Raw genomic sequence first — 17,744 nt, 5'->3', positions numbered from 1 at the left:
GATCCCACAATGCAAGCAAGTTCTTTCTGGAATTGATTCCCAGGCCTCTTGTTTTGGCCCAAAGAACCCTCTGGCAGTGATTCAGAGCAGGGGCTGCAGCCCTGGGGAGGACAGAGAGGGACAGACCCTGGGGTCAAGATGTGCTCTTCACTCCTAAACTGTTGGAGTCCCCAGGACTGAAGAAGCCACTCGGACGGCTCCAAAAAGGAGTCAGCCTGGAGCGGGCAGCCGGCCTGGGCTCCAGTGACAGCACATGCCCTCCACCCGGGGGCAACCTGCTCTGTCCCGAGGCAAGTCTTACAACTGTCTCCTCTGGGCTGGCCTCTGGGCCCCATCCTCTCCACCCCTCACCCTGGTTCCGTTTCCTGGGTCCACGTAAGGAAAGTCTGGGCCCTTCCACCCTAGAACTCTTCAGACCCTTAAGATGCCCCAGCCTATGAATTTATTTTCTGATACTCCACGTCCTTTATCAATAAAGAATTATATCACACACAGAGGAGTGCCACTCCAGCACCCTTGCCTCTCCTCCTCCTCCCCAGACAGAATCACAGTGCTCTGTGATTGTTGTCATTATTTTGTTTTTCAACAATATTTTGCACGCATCTCCAAAAACCACGTTGTTGTGCAGGGTTTGGAATGCTTCAGAAACACATCTGCTGTGCATGTTTCCTGCAGCTGCTTTCCTTCGCAACACTCTGGCCTCGAGCCTCATCTGACGTGCTGAACGAACGAAGTTTTGCTGAACGAACACACTGCAGATTGTGAAAGGTTTAAAAACCGGGCAGTTCTCCGCCAGGGCACATGCCTGCGTTGCAGGCTCAATCCCCAGTAGGGGGCGTGCCGGAGGCAGCAGATCAATGAGTCTCTCATCATGGATGTTTCTGTCTCTCTCCCCATCCCTTCCTCTCTGAAATCAATGAAAATATTTTTAAATTAAAAAAAAAAAATACACACACACACCAAAAACACATTATAACAGTCATGACCAAGGACAGAACCCAGTGAGACAGCCCAGGGCCCTCCTCGGCTTGCTCATGGATATCTCTGGGGACATCTACTGAACTTTGTATCCACTGCTGTTGTGTCACATGACCCACATGTCCTGGGCCCAGAGACACCGGAGTGCAGCCAAGGACTCACAAAACCCCAGTGACCCAGTGCAAGTGCTGGGGGAGGAGAGGAGGCCTGGCCGAGGAGTGCCTGCTGGCCCCCAGGCAGGGCCTCATTTTTTAAAAAAAAAAAAATATATATATATTTTATTGATTTTTTAAAAAAATATATATTTTATTGAGGAAGAGAGAGGGATAGAGAGTTAGAAACATCGATGAGAGAGAATCATCGATCAGCTGCCTCTTGCACACACACCCCTCGCCCCCCACTGGGGATGTGCCCGCAACCAAGGTACATGCCCTTGACCAGAATCGAATCTGGGACCCTTCAGTCCGCAGGCCGACGCTCTATCACTGAGCCAAACCGGTTAGGGCTCATGGGTTGTTTTTTATTATTATTATTAAAATATGTTTTTATTGATTTCAGAGAGAAAGGGAGATGGAGAGAGAAAGAAACATCAATGGTGAGAGAGCATCATTGATCAGCTGCCTCCTGCATGCCCCACACTGTGGATTAAGCCCGCAACCCGGGCATGTGTCCTGACCAAGAATTGAACTGTGACCCTTCTGGTTCATAGGAAGACATGCAACTACTAAACCAAGCCGGCAGGCTTAATATTCTTTTTTGTTGTTGATAGTATTACAGACGAGCACCCATCACTGTTGCTGTCACATCACCCAGCTCCCCCAGGGCTGGGACTGAATGCTGACACGTAGTAGGTGCTGATTAACACTGCAGCACTCAGCTGGGTTTATGGGAGCAGAATTCCTTCCCTGAGATCCCCGGTTTCATTATCCCTGACTCTCCTCCTTGGCCCTGCTTCCCTTTACTCTGCATGTCCCAAGTCCCACAGTCTCTCACTCCCCAGGAGGAGGCCCCCTCCTCCCCAGAGGCCTTCCCAACGACTCCCACCCTCGCTGAGCTCTCTGCTTCCTGAAATGTGGAAGCATCAAAGGGAAATGTGAAGGACTAAGTCAGACAATGTAAGTAAAATCGTCAGAGCGTGGTTTGGGACGTCACCACAAACGCTCAATCTGGGCGGTTGTGATAAAGGGCAGAACCACCGCTTCTTCTGCTTCCTCTTCTCGGCCAGGCCAGTAGGCCACCAGGGGGCGTCCTCTGCCCAAAAGTCCCAGACACCTAGGCCAGGATGTGGCTCCCTTCCCTGAAACGGGGAGGCCTGGACGAAGCAACGTGAGCCTGGGTTTTGTGGAAGAGCAGTAGGAAGCTGGAGGTGAGTCATGGGGAAAGTACCCTTTCACCTGCCTTTCTATTTTCTGACGACACAGAGGCAATGGGGTGTGTGTACATTTGCAGTCTCCCACTACAACGTGTCTGTTCTTTTCCCCCAGGCAGTGTCTCTCTGACTCTCTTTGCAATTTTGCCTTCTAGTATTTTGGGGTGGGGCGGGGGCCCATTTGCAATTACAAAACACACACACACACACACACAAAAAAAAAACCATGGGATTTCCATCATTGCTCCCATTTTATGGATGAAGAAACGGAGTCTTAGAGGAATTCAGTAAGTGATACCGTTCTTGGGTGAGCTGAGTAACTGAGACTGGAATCCCCTCCCAGGCCCCAATGCCCTGGCACCTCCTGGACCGCTAGTTCTGTGCATAATCTATCTTATTTTTTAAAAATATATTTTATTGATTTTTTACAGAGAGGGAGAGGGAAAGTTAGAAATATTGATGAGAGAGAAACATCAATCAGCTGTCTCCTGTACACCCTCCACTGGTGATGTGCCCCCAACCAAGGTACATGCCCTTGACCGGAATCGAACCTGGGACCCTTTCAGTCCACAGGCTGACCCAATATCCACTGAGCCAAACCAGTGGGGCCATAATCTACTTTTATCAGTGGTGATGACCCTTCCTCACGGCCTCCTCCCTCAGATAGCCACCACCCTGGGACCAGATTCTCCAGGCATGGCTTTTCCTTTAAAAGTCCCATTAAAGAAGAAGAAGAAGAAGAAGGAAGGAAGGGAGGAAGGAAGGAAGGAAGGAAGGAAGGAAGGAAGGAAGGAAGGAAGGAAGAAAGAAAGAAAGAAAGAAAGAAAGAAAGAAAGAAAGAAAGAAAGAAAGAAAGAAAGTTCCACTTTCCATCTGGCACAGCCGGAAGGAAGGAAGGAAGGAAGGAAGGAAGGAAGGAAGGAAGGAAGAAAGAAAGAAAGAAAGAAAGAAAGAAAGAAAGAAAGAAAGAAAGAAAGAAAGAAAGAAAGAAAGAAAGAAAGAAAGAAAGAAAGAAAGTAAGTAAGTTCCACTTTCCATCTGGCACAGCCGGCCGCAGGGACAGACGGAGGAGGCCCTGAAGGGGTTAAGGCCTGGGCCCCGCCCCCGCCCCGGCCGGACCGGCGGGAGTATGAATAGCCGCGCTCCGACTCCCCACTCCCAGCCGCTGCAGCCGCTCCTCGCCCCGTCCTGTCCTGGTCCCCATCCGTCTCCTTTTCCCTTTCCTCCCAAAGGGCTCAGAGCCGCCGGCTTCTCCCGGTGCCCCGCGTCTCTCCATCTCCGGCGGGTCCGACGTGCAGGATGGAGGGCTGCCTGGGGGCGGAATCCTTCCAGATGTGGGAGCTCAACCGCCGCCTGGAGGCCTACCTGGCCCGGGTGAAGGCGCTGGAGGAGCAGCACGAGCTGCTCAGCGCCGAGCTCGTGGGCCTCCGCGCGCGGGCCGGGGACGCCTCGTGGCGGGCCCGCGCCGACGGCGAGCTGGCGGCGCTGCGGGCCCTCGTGGACCAGCGCTGGCGGGAGAGGCACGCGGCCGAGGTGGCGCGCGACGGGCTGGCGCGGGAGGCGGAGGGCGCGGCGGGCCGGTGCCGGCAGCAGCGCCGGGCCCGCGAGCGGGCGGCCGAGGAGCTGGCCCGCAGCCGGCGCGCGGCGGAGGCGGAGGAGGGCGCGCGGGCCTGGCTGAGCGGCCGGGCGGCCGCGCTGGAGCGCGAGCTGGAGGCCCTGCGCGCCGAGCACGAGGAGGAGCGCGCGGGCCTGGCCGTGCCCACGGCGGCCGCCGCCGGGCCCCCGCGCCCGCCCCGCGCGCCCCCGGCGGCGCCCGGCCCGGAGGTGGAGGAGCTGGCGCGGCTGCTGGGCGAGGCGTGGCGCGGGGCCGTGCGCGGCTACCAGGAGCGCGTGGAGCGCATGGAGGCGGCGCTGGGCGAGGCCCGCCAGAGGCTGGGGCACGCGGTGCAGGGCGCCCGCCGGGGGCACCTGGAGCTGCAGCAGCTGCAGGCCGAGCGCGGCGGCCTCCAGGAGCGCAGGGCAGCCCTGGAGCAGAGGCTGGAGGGCCGCTGGCAGGAGCAACTGAGGGCCGCTGAGAAGTTCCAGGTGAGGAGGGGGGCGCCTGGGCGAAAAGAGGCTTCGAAAAATCCCCTGGGGACTCAGAGACCTTCTGGGGAAGGGAGTGGGTGGGGGTGGCTGCCCATTCAGGGACCACTTCTTAGAAGACTCATAGCTGGTGCCAGAGGCCTTAGCTTAGACTTTCAACTCCCGCTAGAATAGGGAGGAAATGGTAGGGGTCCGAGCCTCTCAAACCAGACCGCCTGGAAGGGCAGACAGCCCAAGACGGGTGTAGCATCTCCCCACTCTGATGGCCTCTGGGCCCCTCCCTGGACTCCCCTGCCACTGGCAAGATGCCCAGGACGTTCCTTCTCAGTGCTGCTGAGCCTCGTGTCCTGCTGCTCAGAATCTTCAAAGTTCCTAACCGCCCCCGCCCCCTGACTGACAGGTGGAGGTGAGGGGCCCTGAATGAGGGACCAGCCAGCAGCCTTTGTCCCATGTCCTGGCTTCTTAACTCCCCGTGCACATTCCAGAAGCCTGGGACAGCTGCTCCCCCTCACGAGGCACCAGCCGTGGAGAAAACAGCTCCCCTCCTGGGCCAGACAGAGGTCTCCCCACGGCCACCTCCCCAGCCCTCCTCTCAGAGGAGACAGATTCCAGAACGTGTGGGAAGCAGAGGGGGTAGGGGCGAGGAGCAAAAGACAGTGATTGGGCCTGGGGCAGTTTTAGCTCCCAGGGCTTCGGGCTCCAGGCTTCTTGATTAATCGATTTTCCTTCTGCTTCTCCTCCCACTCCCCTCTCCTCCTCTCCATAGCCATCTCCTCCCCTCCCTCATGTCCCCCTTCCTGTGGCAGTTGAGTTCTGAGCAGCATGTGCAATCGTTTAATCAGCATCCTCAGAGAAGGAGCCCCGTGGGGAACGGCCTGTGCTCCTCTGGAGTCTCCAGAAGGGGCTCTCTGGGCAGGGGTGGGGTGGGGTAGGGAGGCAGGGTTCTGCTCCACAGAGAAGTCAGGAGCAGAAGGTGCTGCTGCAGCAGCCAGGGGGATGCAGGCTAGTCAGCAGGCAGGACCCTGCCCTTCACTGACCGCCTCTGGCTTGCTCTGCAGCTGGCCGTGGAGGCCCTGGAGCAGGAGAAAAAGGACCTACAGAGTCAGATCGCCCAGGTCCTGGAAGGTCGGCAGCAGCTGGCACGCCTCAAGATGTCCCTCAGCCTGGAGGTGGCCACGTACAGGTACAGGTTGACCCCGGCCCACCCAGAGGAGGCAGAAGGGCCTCAGCTGAAGGGGTCCAGAGCCATGGGTGGTAGCTGCTCTGCCACCACCAGGTTCTGTGACGCTAGGCTGATCCCTTTCACACCAGCGTATTTCCCACCTGAGCCCACTGAATCCCCCTATGGGCTCAGGACTGGAGAAGTGTCCTGTGCCCAAGAAACCCCCCAAGGAGAGGTGATATTGCTGAATAGGAGAGAGGGCTGGGCACATGTGGGGCATCTGCATCCAGATTCTTACCCCAGGGGGCTGAAAAAGCCCTATCTCTGGGTGTATTCTCACAACAAGGAGGTACGTTCCTTGGGCAGCCCCAGAAAGGAGGACCTGCAGGGGTGGGTAGGTGGCACTGGCTTGCACTGGCAAGTCTCCTTGTCTGGAAGATGGAAGATGGGCTGGATGACCTCCAAGGCCCCTTCCATCCTGAATGTCGTGGGGCCTGATTACTCTCAAATCCTAGTCCCTGGGCCCTGCCCAGCCCTTCTGCTAGTCACATTTCCTGCCCGGGGAAAGGCTGAGACTCAGGGGGTGCTGCTTCTCTGGCTGTGCGGCCTTGGGTAAACTTACAGCCTCTTCCCGGAAACTGACCCGGCTGGCTGAGGGTTCAGTGACGGAGCCTGCGGAAGGGGCTCTGCTACCATGAAGGGCTTCGTGTACTAAGCTCCCTGGGAGGGCCAGGGTTAGGCAAGCCATGAAGACAGTGCCCCCAGAGTCCACAGACAGACAAAGGCAGGGGTCCTAGGGCAGGCTCTGGAGGGGAGGGGAAGCAGGGCCCCGAAAGGAAGGTCAGTGAGGAGCCAGGGATGAGGAAGGGAGTCGTTGCCTGAGCTCAGAGGGCAGGATGCTGCGAGGGAAAGGATGGCGGTGAGACTGCAGACAATACTAACTGGACCAGAGATCACGAGGAAGAGCTGAGAGCTGGTGTTCGGCATAACCTGTGGAACTGATCTCCTACTGGTCTCTCCTCCTCCATCCCCCTGGGGTGCTGAGGCAAGGGTATGAGCACAGAGACCTCCATTGAGAGGCCTGGGACCCAGAGCACTTAGAGATCCCAGGATGAGGGCCTTAACCCTGGTCACATCACTGGGGGAAGGGTCTGGGGAAGGCTTAACCTCCGGGGTGTTGAGGCCTGAGAAGGATTTAGATGAATTCTTTTATTTCTTTCTGTGACCAGCTCCTGGGGCCCCGGGAGAGGAGGAGGAGGGAGCCTATCCCATGGGAACAGCCTGAGAATTCCCACTTCCCCCGGGAAGCCCCTCCTTAGACCCTCCAGATGGTGGCGGGGACAATGGCACCATTAGCATGAGAATGGACACCACACACAGAGGATGAGGTCATTAGCCCGGGGTGGGGAGGGGTGAGGAGGGGGAGCTATATGTGGAGGGGGGGTGTACATTGTGCCTGCTGTGTGGGAATCTGCTTGATGTCTGTGAGCTCATCATCTGTGTGTCCCAAGTATGTGTGGGATGCTCCGTGACCCAGTGTGTGATGTCTGGACTTGTGATTATGTGATTTCATGTACACAGCCAAGTCTCACCCCACCTGTGGCTTTCATGTGATAGTGCGAAAAATGAAAAGGAAGCCTGCAATGTTAGGGTTTTGTTTTCTTTTTTCTTAATATATTTTGTTGATTTTTTACAGAGAGGAAGAGAGAGGGATAGAGAGTTAGAAAGATCGATGAGAGAGAATCATCAATCAGCTGCCTCCTGCACACCCCCCACCGGGGATGTGCCCGCAACCAAGGTACATGCCCCTGACCGGAATGGAACCTGGGACCCTTCAGTCCGCAGGGGTTTTGTTTTCTTATATTATTTTTTTCTGGCTGGTTTGCCTGCTGGCCTGTGGACAGAGGGCTGACCCAGCTTTCCCTCCCTCACCCCCCAGGACCCTCCTAGAGGCTGAGAACTCCCGACTGCAGATGCCTGGTGGCGGGTCCAAGGCTTCCTTCAGCTTCCAGGGTAAGAGCTGGGGCCAGGCTCCCCCTCCTCCAAACTGTACCCTTTTCTGCTTTCCAAACCCCAGAGCAATTCCTTTCCTGAGAGGCGCCAATCTAAGTCTCCACTCCTTGGCTCCCAACAACCCATATAGTAGGAGGCAAGGATAGGGCCCGTGGACATTCCTGTCGGAAATAGTAACTGCTCTGTGCCCCCCCCCGCCCCCCCCGCCAGTACATACTGACACCGTTTCTTTTCCTCCATCTTTCCAGACCCCAAGCTGGAGCTTCATTTTCCTGGTACTCCAGAGGGCCAGCGTCTGGGACCTCTGCTCTCTGTCCTCAGCCCTACTCCCCTCTCCTTGCCCTTACCTGACACTCTTCAGACACCTGTTCCAGCCTTTCTGAAGAGCCAGGAATTCCTCCAGGCTCGTACCCCCACCTTGGCCAGCACCCCTCTCCCACCCCCAGCTCAGGCTCCCTGCCCTGTGACAGATGGAGAGATCAGGGCCCAGGATGCCCCTCTCTCTGTGCTCCAGCCAGAGGTTGGGCGGCAACCGTCTCCACAGGCCATGAGGGCTGAAGCCAATGTAGCCATCCCTGCCAGCATACTGCCAGGACCAGAGCAGCCTGGGGGCCAGCAGCTAAAGGCCAGTACAGGCCAGTCCCCTGAGGACCATGCCTCCTTGGCCCCACTCCTCAGCCCTGACCACCCCAGTTTAGAGGGCAAAGATGGAGAACCCCGTGAGACTAGAGCGTCTGGCCAATTTCAGAAGGAAGATGAAGGGGAACTGGCAGAGAAAGAAATAGCCATAGAGGTCAAAGTGGTAACCAGCCCGCAGCAGCAAACACAGCAAGAAGAGGGGGACCTGGACAGGAAGGAAATCCAGGGCTCCCAGGGTCCTTTGGAAAAAGAAACTCTGAAGTCTCTGGAAGAGGAGGGTCAAGAGCCACTGGTGTTTCTGGAAAAACAGAGCCAAGAGACACTGAGACCTCTAGGGAAGGAGAATCAAGAGCTATTGACGTCTTTAGCAGAAAAGGACAGGGAGGCAGTGGGAACTCTAGAAAAAGAGACTCTAGAACTATTTAAGCCTGTAGAAAAAGAGGACCTGCCGACATCGCAATCTCTCGAAGAAGAGAATCAAGAACTAGTGAGGTCTCTTGGAGATAATCTAGAGACATTTTTATATCCAGGGAAGGGAAATCGAGAATTAGTGCAGTCTCTAGAAGAGGAGGACTTTGAGTTCTTGAGCGCTCCAGAAAAGCAGAATCAAGAACCACCCATGTCTGTAGAAGAACAGGACCAGAAAACACTGAGGACTCCAGAAAACGAAAGTCCTGAGTCTCTGGAGTCTCTCGAAGAGAATCAAGAGTCCCTGAGTTCTCAAGAGAAGGAGAACCAGGAACCACGGAGGCCTCTAGAAGGAGAGGACCAGGAGACACCGATGCCTCTAGAAAAGGAGACTCAACAGCCACTGGAGTCTCCAGGGGAAGAAGACCAAATGACATCGAGACCTCTGGGAGAGGAGAAACCAGAGCCACTGAAGTCTCTTGGAAAAGACCAGGGGATAGTCAGACCTCTTGAAAAAGAGAATCAAGAGTTATTAAGGTCCCTAAACGAAGAGTGTGTAGAGGCAGTAAGATGTTTAGAAACAGAGAATCTAGAACCGCTAACGTCTGCAGGAGAAGATCTGGAAACAGTAAAGTCTGCAGAAATTCAAGGGCCATTGTGGTCTCCGGAAGAAATGAACCTTGAGACCATGAAACCTCTACAAAAGGAAATTCAAGAATCGCTGGGGTCTGTGGAAGAGAACCAGGAGTCAGTGGAGTCCCTAGAAAAGGAGAACCAAGAACCATTGAGATCTCTGGGAGAATGGGACCTAGAAAATGTGAGATCTCTGGGAGAGGTAGACAAGGAAAGTCAAAAGTATCTGGAAGAGGAAGAGAACTTGGAGAAGGGAGAGAATCAAGAGTCGCTGAGGTCTCTGGAAGAGGAGGGACAGGAGCTGCTGCTGTCTGCAGATCAGCAAAGGTGGGAAGATACGGTGATGGGGGGCCAAGAACTGGATCAGGAAACGCCCTCTGGGAGGGCAGAGGCGGACAATGAGGATGAGGCAGAGCTGGAGCTGAGGGAATGTGATGGGAAGGAGGGATCTGCAGAGGAGGGAGAACCGCAGTTGCCTGTCGAAGGAGGAGCCTGGAGCACAGGTGAGGGGCACCCAGGGAGCCCTGAGCCCAAGGAGCAGAGGGCTCCAGCTGAGGGCACCAGTGGGGAGGGGGTTGCTGAGGGCCTTCAGAAACCTGAAGGGCAGCCAGAGACCTCGGGGGCCCAAGGCCTCCACGCGCCCTGGGGAGTGTCAGAGGTGATAGAGCCAGGACTGGAAAATGAGAATAAGGCCCCAGGGGGTGGCCGAGCCTCCCCAGAGGTCACCTTGGGGTTGGAGGCAGCCATGGGTGAGTCTGCTTCAGGAGCTGAGCAGGGACTGGAGCAGAAGATGGTAGGGTTGGAGGACCCAGGCCACCTGGCCAGAGAAGAGGTGATGGAGCCAGTCCCGGGGGGAGAAAGTTTGGAGGCGAAGAGCGTGCAGGGCTTGGAGGGGCCTGAGAAGGACCTAGAGGAGGCAGCTGCTCCGGAGCCAGAGCTGCCCAGGAAGAGCAGCGACTCCCTGGAGTCCCCCGGGGCTGGGGAGGAGTTGGAGCCTGAGGTCCCCTCCGGAGAAGATGAGGTGCTCCCCGCTGAGACCGTGTGCCACGATGCAAGTGATACCCATCAACCCAGGCTCCCGGGGTCAGAGGAAGCTGAGGAGGACGCAGAACCAGTACTAGGGTCGTCCAGCCCAAGGCCCGCTGAGCCCTCGTCGCTCACCCCAATCCCTGAAGCTGCCCCTGGGCCCCAGCCCCTAGCAGAGGGGAACCAGGAGGCGGGCTGGGGGCTGGAGGGCAGGGCTGAGGCCCTGGGAAAGGTGGAGGGTGAGAAGGAGCAGTTGGGTCCTGGGGGACTCCCCGAGGGCCTCCAAGATGAGGAGGAGGAGAGCAGAGATGAGAGCGAGGCTGACGAGCTGGGAGAGACCCTTCCTGACTCCACGCCCCTGGCCCTGTACCTCAGCTCCCCGGCCGCGTCCCAGTGGGAGCTAGCTGCAGGGCAGAGGCCCTCGCCCCAAGGGGAGGCCAGAAAGGAGGGATGTGACTTTGCTGTCCTGACCCCTGAGGGCCATGGGGCCCACTCAGAGGAGGAAGAGGAAGAGGAGGAGGAAGAAGAGAAGGAGGAGGAGGAGGGGGAGGAGGGGGAGGAAAGGGGAGATGAGGAGGAGGGAGGGGGAGATGAGGAGGAGGAATGTGGCCAGGACTCGGACCTGTCAGAGGAATTTGAGGACAATGTGGGGACTGAGGCTTCTGTCCTTCATGGGGACCCCGGGGAACTGATGGAACCTCTGGGCCAGGTATCCCAGGTGCCCCTGGAGCCTGCAGCCTGGGGTCAGGATGGGGAGTCTGATGGGTTTGCAGATGAGGAAGAGAGTGGGGAGGATGGAGAGGAGGAGGAGGAAGAGGAGCAGAAGGAGCCAGCGGGCGGGCAGTGGGGGCCAGGGCCCTCAGTGGACAGCCTTCCTGCCATGAGCAGCCCTCAGAGGGAGGACCTCCTGGGGTCTGAGGCTGTGGATGCCAGCATCCCCTGGGATGATGGCTGGAGGGGTGCAGCCGCTGACCCCCCTATGACTGCCCAGGAGACTGAGTCCCCAGACAGCACGGAGCCCTCTGGCTCCGAGGAGGAGTCTGAGGATGCTCCCTCGGAGGGGGAGGACCAAGTTCCAGGCCCTCTGGGGACCCTCAGCGGGACGGAGGAGGACACCCCTGCAGTCAATGGCCAGGGCCCCAGCTTGAAGGATGAGTTGGAGCATGTGAATGGGGGGCTGGTGAATGGGGTGGGGCAGTCTGAAGGAGCAGGGCAGGGGAAACGGGAGGCCCTTGAGGGGGACCCAGGGGAGCCTTTGGAGGAGGAGGAGGGGGAGGAGGAGGAGGAAGGGAGTGCCCTGAAGGCCCCGTGGGCCGGGGCTTCTCTCCATCTGGGCCCAGGCCAGTTCCTGAAGTTCACCCAGAGGGAAGGCGACGGGGACTCCTGGTCCTCGGGGGAGGACTAGAGACAGTACCCGTCCTGCACTTAGGACTCGAGGGGGGACATGTCCCCACGCCCCTCCCTGCTCAGGACCGGCGCCTTAACTTATGGCCTCCCAACCCGTGTTTCCGCCCAAGAGGCCTTCAGGGCTGGCCAGCGCGAAGTGAGGTGCGGGAAGGGGACCTGCTGCTCCGAAAATGGAGGCCCCAGGAACGAAAACCAGCCGCTCAGCCCCTGCAGAGGGGACACCATGCCTGCCCTGGCCCGTGAGGTTCAAGCCAGCCGAATCCCTATAGGACTAGGCCCCTTTTCCTTGCACCCCCTTTCCTCCCATCCTTTTGGCTGGAAAAGGCCTGGGCCCGGCGGCTCCTCCGAGAAGAAGGTGGCTGTGGTGGCCTCTGGGGGGTGTTTCACCAGCCCTGCCCCTCCTCACTGTACCCTCATGGGATGTCTGTCCGGTCAGTGAGGGGTGCTCCTGTATCCTGACGCCCCATGTCCCTGCCCTGTGTGACTGCCCTGCCCTCTCTGCTTGAATAAAGTAACGCGTCCTCCTACCACGCCTGGCTCTTTCTTCCCCAGTTCAGGGGGTCCTCGGGCCAGCACAGGAGCTGGGGAGACCAGGAAGCATCCGGAGATGCTGGTGTTGGGGAGGGGCTGGTTCCTGAGGCCTCATGGGCCCCGCAGTGCAGACGGACTAAGGCTGCAGGCAGCAGCGCTAGGAGCCTGGGGAGGGCTGGGGGTCCCGATCCAGGTGACCTCAGTGCCTGAGCATGCAGGCTGTCATCCCCCGCCCCGGGGCTGATTACAGGGAATGGGACTTTGCCACCCCCGCTCCTGCCTGTCCTCCCCGCTCCTGCCCCTCAGTGCCGCCAGCGTAATAAGCCCCTTTGCCCCCAAACCCAAACAGCTGTCTGGCCTGTGATGTCTGTGTGGACGGGCTGGGCCAGAGGGGGTGAGAGGAGGGAGGCCTGCTCCGCTGTAGCTGGGCTTGTGGCCTCGGGTCAGTGTGTATTCTCGGACTGGCCACACCAGAGGGGCGCTGGGCTGGGTGGCGTGGGGGGCCTCCCAGTGCAGGAGAAGCAGGAGGAGGGCCAGGGGAAGCCGGAGGGCTGTGGCTTTGACCTTTTCGTAGCTCCTTTTTTCACGTGCTGAAGCAGGAAACACGCAGGCCAGACGGGAGGAGGGGAGACCCTGAAGGGGCAGGGCTGAGCAGAAGGGCGAGGGGCTGAGTGACGGCGGGGTGGACAGAGGGCGAAGGTCACAGCCACAGCTTCCCTCCACCCACCCCTTTCCCGGGTCCCTGTGTAGGGCAGGGAGGGACCCGAGGTTCCTGGATTGGGTGGGGCCTGAGGTCTTGAAGTCTGGATACCCAAATAGAAGCCCTCCCGGCTGGGAGCAGCGGGGAAGGGAGATCTGGCGGCACCTCTGAACAAATACCCTTGGTGGGGGAGGAAGAGGGGCTGCCAAACAAACGTTCCGCATTTGGAGACAATCCGAGTCCGGGAACAGGCCGGGCGCCTGGGAAAGATGACAGGATGAAGGCTCCGCCGGTCTGGCCCCCACGCGTGTCCTCTGGCCAAGGCGGGGCGGGCAGGAGGAGCCTGACAGAACCCCACTGTTGGTCTCTCTGCCCAGCCTTTTCTCCTCCTCCAGCTAGGAGTCTCTGTCTCGGGCGCTCAGGCCCCATTTCACAGTCCACCCTGCCCTCGGGGCCCAAGATCCGTCTGCCCTCCCGGCAGCCCAAGCCTGCACTGTCCCTCCTGTACTCCCCACGGACAGGCCCTGTGTGGCCCTGCCAGCCTGCCAGGCGGGAGGCCAGCACCTTGGCATCCCGGCAAGTGAGACCCACTCCCTCCCTGACCCTCTGACATGACACAGGAGCCCTGTTCGTGGTCTCCCCGGGCCCTGGGGCACCCCCGCCTGGGCGAGGGGCCAAGGACAGAGGCCACACCAAGAGCAGCCCTTCCCTGTGCCTGGGTGGACATCCTGTCCCACACACAGGTCCCTGGTCCCCCACAGAGTTAGCCAGACCGGCTGATTTTTTAAAAAAATATGTTTTTATTGAATTCAGAGAGGAAGGGAGAGGGGGAGAGAGAGAGAACATAGATGTGAAAGTGAAACATGGATTCCCCTACCGGGGATGGAGCCCACAACCTGGGCATGTGCCCTGACTGATGCCCAGTGAGTTGAGGCACACTGGCCAGAGCCAGGTTTGCATTTTAAATAAAGTCATCTGGCTACTGTGAGCGCGGCCTGGGACAGGCTACGTGCTTCAGGGAGGCTACTGCAATAGTCCAGGCGGGGGAGATGGTGGCGGGGGGTGGGGGTGGGTGGTGGTGGTGGTGTGAGGGGAGTGGGGGGGAAGGAGGCTCAGGGGAGCAGAGTCTCAGGACTGGGGATCCACTGTGGGAGAACTGGGGCTATGGCAGTGGAGCTGCCAGGGTGCTAGCCGGGGCGGCTGGGAGACAGTGGCCCCATCTCTGAGCCGGAGAATCCGGCAGGCAATGGTGAGCGCCTAGAGAGGCTGCTCTGGGGGAGGGTGTGTGAGGCTCAGGACAGAGGACCAGGCTGGAGACAAGAATTGGAGGGTTGCTGAAACCGGTTTGGCTCAATGGATAGAGCATCGGCCTGTGGTCTGAAGGGTCCCAGGTTTGATTCCGGTCAAGGGCATGTATCTTGGTTGCAGGCACATCCCCGGTGGGGGGTGTGCAGGAGGCAGCTGGTTGATGTTTCTCTCTCATCGATGTTTCTAGCTCTATCCCTCTCCCTCTTGGAAAAATAAAATAAAATAGAATCGGAGGGTTGTTGGCTTCAAGATCCCCCATACAGAGCCCCCAGGGAACTCCCGCCAGCAGGGGCAGGGGGAGAGAGAACAGGAGGACCAGGGGACATGGCACCCGGGGAGACCCTGTCACTGTAGAAGCCGAGGCCTTTGTCCAGCCCAGTGCTTGGGGCCCCGGGGTGCTCGGTGACTGTGGATCGGATAAATGAGCTGATGAAAGAATGAGTGGCTGATGGACTGGGACAACAGGAAGCCCTCGGGAGGGCGGGGTCCCTCCAAAGGAGGGGATGGGGAGGCTGCACCCTCCCGCCAGCAGCGGGACAAGTGGGAGGTTATTCTGGGCCTCCTCTGGGTAAACATAGCCTCTGAGCGGGGTGGGGGCAGGCTGGGCCCCCCCAGGTGGCTTCCTCATTTGTTTGGGGCACTTCCTTATAAGGCTGTGCAGGCCGAGGACCATGGAGGGTGAGGTCAGGGCTGAGCGCTCCATTCAGCCAGCCCGATGCTGTCCCTGTTGTCCCTGCGGCTGCCAGAGTCTCAGAGGAAATCAAAGGCTGAGACTTTGGGCCGCAGCCAAGGAGCTCCGAGTGGGGCCTCTTAAAGGGCCCCCGAGCCTTCCCGTCTGCTGTGGGAGCCCAGCCCAGGGCCAGGGAGAGGGTGTCCTTCCAGGGTCCTCTCGGAAGGTCTTTCCGGGGACCCTGGTTTTCCCATCGGTACGACTGGCTCTCCCTCTGAAGCTCCGGGCAGCTCTGACACCCTGGGGTCCCACCTTTGTCCCTCCTGCCGCAGGGTCTGCCCGCGTGCTCTGATCTCTGGAGAGCAGACTCACTCGTTGCTTCCAAAGGCCCTGGTTCCTCAGCTCTCCTCAGCCCCCCTTCTCAGCCCCTCTTTGGGGAACCAGCTGCTGCCACTTGACCCTGTGGTGTCACAGCTGCTGTCAGCAATGCCATCCTTGCTAGGCAGGGAAGGAGGAATGTGATTTAATTTCAGCTGGAATGTGCCCTCGGAGGCTGCCCAGAGAGAGGGGAGGGGAACAAGCTCAGGAAGCACACGAGGGCTCTGGGCTGGGGACGAGGCTCTGGGCTGGGGACGGCTCCTGTGTCCTGTGTCCCGTGGGGGAGGCTAAGTTCCGGGGGGCGGGGAGCCGCAGCAGGATGGGTCTTCAAAGCCGTGGGCAAAGAAAGGGCTTCTGGGAATGTCCTAGTCCACAGGCCCCCTTAGGAAGGTAGGAGAGTCCCCTCACCCGATCGGGGAAGGGTCGCCTGGCTCGGCGGCGGCAAGAAGAGAGACAGAATGGCCCCGGGGAGGCCCACAGGCTGCAGCGGAGCTTGGGGAACCTTCTGAGATCTCATGCTTTCGTTCACCCTGGGGGCCCCATTCCCTCTCCCCTCTTCCTTTTTTTTAAAAAATGTTTTATTAATTTTTTACAGAGAGGAAGGGGGAAGGATAGAGTTTGGAACATCAATCAGCTGCTTCCTGCATACTCTCTACTGGGGATGTGCCCTCATCTAAGGTACATGCCCTTGACTGGCATCAAACCTGGGACCCTTCAGTCCGCAGGCCGATGCTTTATCCACTGAGTCAAACTGGTTAGGACCCCTCTTCCTTTAATTTTTTTTTTCTTTTCCAAAACCAGTAGGGGGTGTGCAGGAGGCAGCTGGTCGATGTTTCTTTCTCATCGACGTTTCTAGCTCTCTATCCCTCTCCCTTCCTCTCTGTGGAAAATCAATAAACTATATTTAAAATTGATTTTAGAGAGGGAGGGAGAGGGAGATAGAAACATCAATGATGAGAGAGAATCACTGCAAGCCCCACACTGGGGACTAAGCCCGCAACCCGGGCATGTGCCCTGACCGGGAATCGAACTGTGACCTCCTGGTTCATAGGTCGATCCTCCACCACTGAGCCACACACACTGGCCCCTCTCTCCTCTTTGTGACCCAGCACCCCAACACCAGGCCGAGCTTGCCTCTTTGCCAACATTTCACGAGCAGCAGACTCTGCCTCCTGCTCCCCACTTCTTCCCCAGGCCCCTTACTCCAGGCTCTCCTGATGTCTCTCCTACCACCTAACACTGTTCTGGATGCCATAGCACCAATCCCTCTCGCCCCAGAGTCCCAGTCCTACAGCCCTCTTCCCCTAAATCTCCTCCTCTCCCGGCTTCCAAGTCCCCTCCCTCCAGGCCCACTCACCCTCCCCACCCCCATGACTCAGCTGTGACTCCAGAAATAAACTCAGGCAGGAGCCAGGGGCCACTGTCGAGGAACCATGTCCCAGCAGCTGTGGGCTCAGCTGCTGCTAAGCCGGAGCCCCAGGGCCCCAGGAAGGCTGGCGGGAGACTTCAGCTGTGGGTCGGTGGGGTGGTGCCCCGCTGGCTGGCCCTCTCCTGGGCCCCCACCCTCCCTGCTAAGGAGAGCGCTCCTCCCTGGCAGCCTCACTCTCTCTCCACTCATTCCCCTTCCCCGTCACCTCTCCTCTGTCTTCCACCTCCTTTCCTCCCTCCTCCCTGGTCTCTTGGTGTCTCCTGGATCTCTTCCTTCTCCACTCATCTCCTTGGTCAGAAAGTACGTACACTCTCAGAGCTTCCGTTCACCCTGATGGGGAACTGAGGCACCAGGAAGCAGCCTGTGTCAGGGATACTAAGAGTCCCCAGCCGAAAACGGTTTGGCTCAGTGGATAGAGCGTCAGCCTGCGGACTCAAGGGTCCTGAGTTCGATTCCGGTCAAGGGCGTGTACCTTGGTTGCGGGCACATCCCCAGTAGAGGGTGTGCAAGAGGCAGCTGATAGATGACTCTCTCTCATCGATGTTTCTAACTCTATCCATCTCCCTTCCTCTCTGTAAAAATCAATAAAATATATTAAAAACAAAACAAACAAACAAAAAAAACCCTAGAGACTAAGGAAGGACCCCCAGGAAGTAAACACAGGGGCCTCAGAGCCGCCCTCCAGGCGATTGAGCAGAGCCGAGTCTCACAGGGAATTCTCTCACATCCTCTTCCTTCTCCCTCTTTTTTCCTCTTCTCCCTCCCACGCCCTTCCCTGTGCTCTGCCCTGAATCCTTTCGTCTTCCTTCCCGGGAGGAGGGAGATTGCTGGGAGCAGGGGCGGTGGCAGTGAGATCAGGGGAGGAATAGGAGAGGGATCTGACTGCAGCCCCCAGGACCACCCCCCCCCTCACACACACACACACACACACACACACACACAGGGGCTGACAGGCGGCATTTTTGGAAGTCCTCGGGAGCTGCCGTGTCACAGCGGCAGCCTGGACAA

The 17,744-nt window shown here is 58.4% G+C and overlaps 2 protein-coding genes across 2 annotated transcripts in view; one reads left to right on the top strand and one right to left on the bottom strand.

Moving 5' to 3' along the window:
• METTL25B (methyltransferase like 25B) overlaps nucleotides 1-17,744 on the bottom strand; it is a 158,838-nt gene that overhangs the window by 40,907 nt on the left and 100,187 nt on the right. The window lies entirely within an intron of this gene.
• NES (nestin) lies at nucleotides 3,495-12,250 on the top strand. The gene is made up of 4 exons (XM_084865406.1): nucleotides 3,495-4,432; nucleotides 5,491-5,615; nucleotides 7,534-7,607; nucleotides 7,856-12,250. The coding sequence occupies exons 1-4, from the start codon at nucleotides 3,647-3,649 to the stop codon at nucleotides 11,716-11,718; spliced, it is 4,848 nt and encodes a 1,615-aa protein (XP_084721532.1). The 5' UTR covers nucleotides 3,495-3,646; the 3' UTR covers nucleotides 11,719-12,250.

This window comes from Pipistrellus hanaki, assembly GCF_964339955.1.
Source record: "Pipistrellus hanaki genome assembly, chromosome: 18".
Lineage (NCBI taxonomy): Eukaryota > Metazoa > Chordata > Mammalia > Chiroptera > Vespertilionidae > Pipistrellus > Pipistrellus hanaki.
The sequence above is the reverse complement of the archived record's forward strand: the minus strand, read 5'-3'. Positions and strand labels throughout refer to the sequence as shown.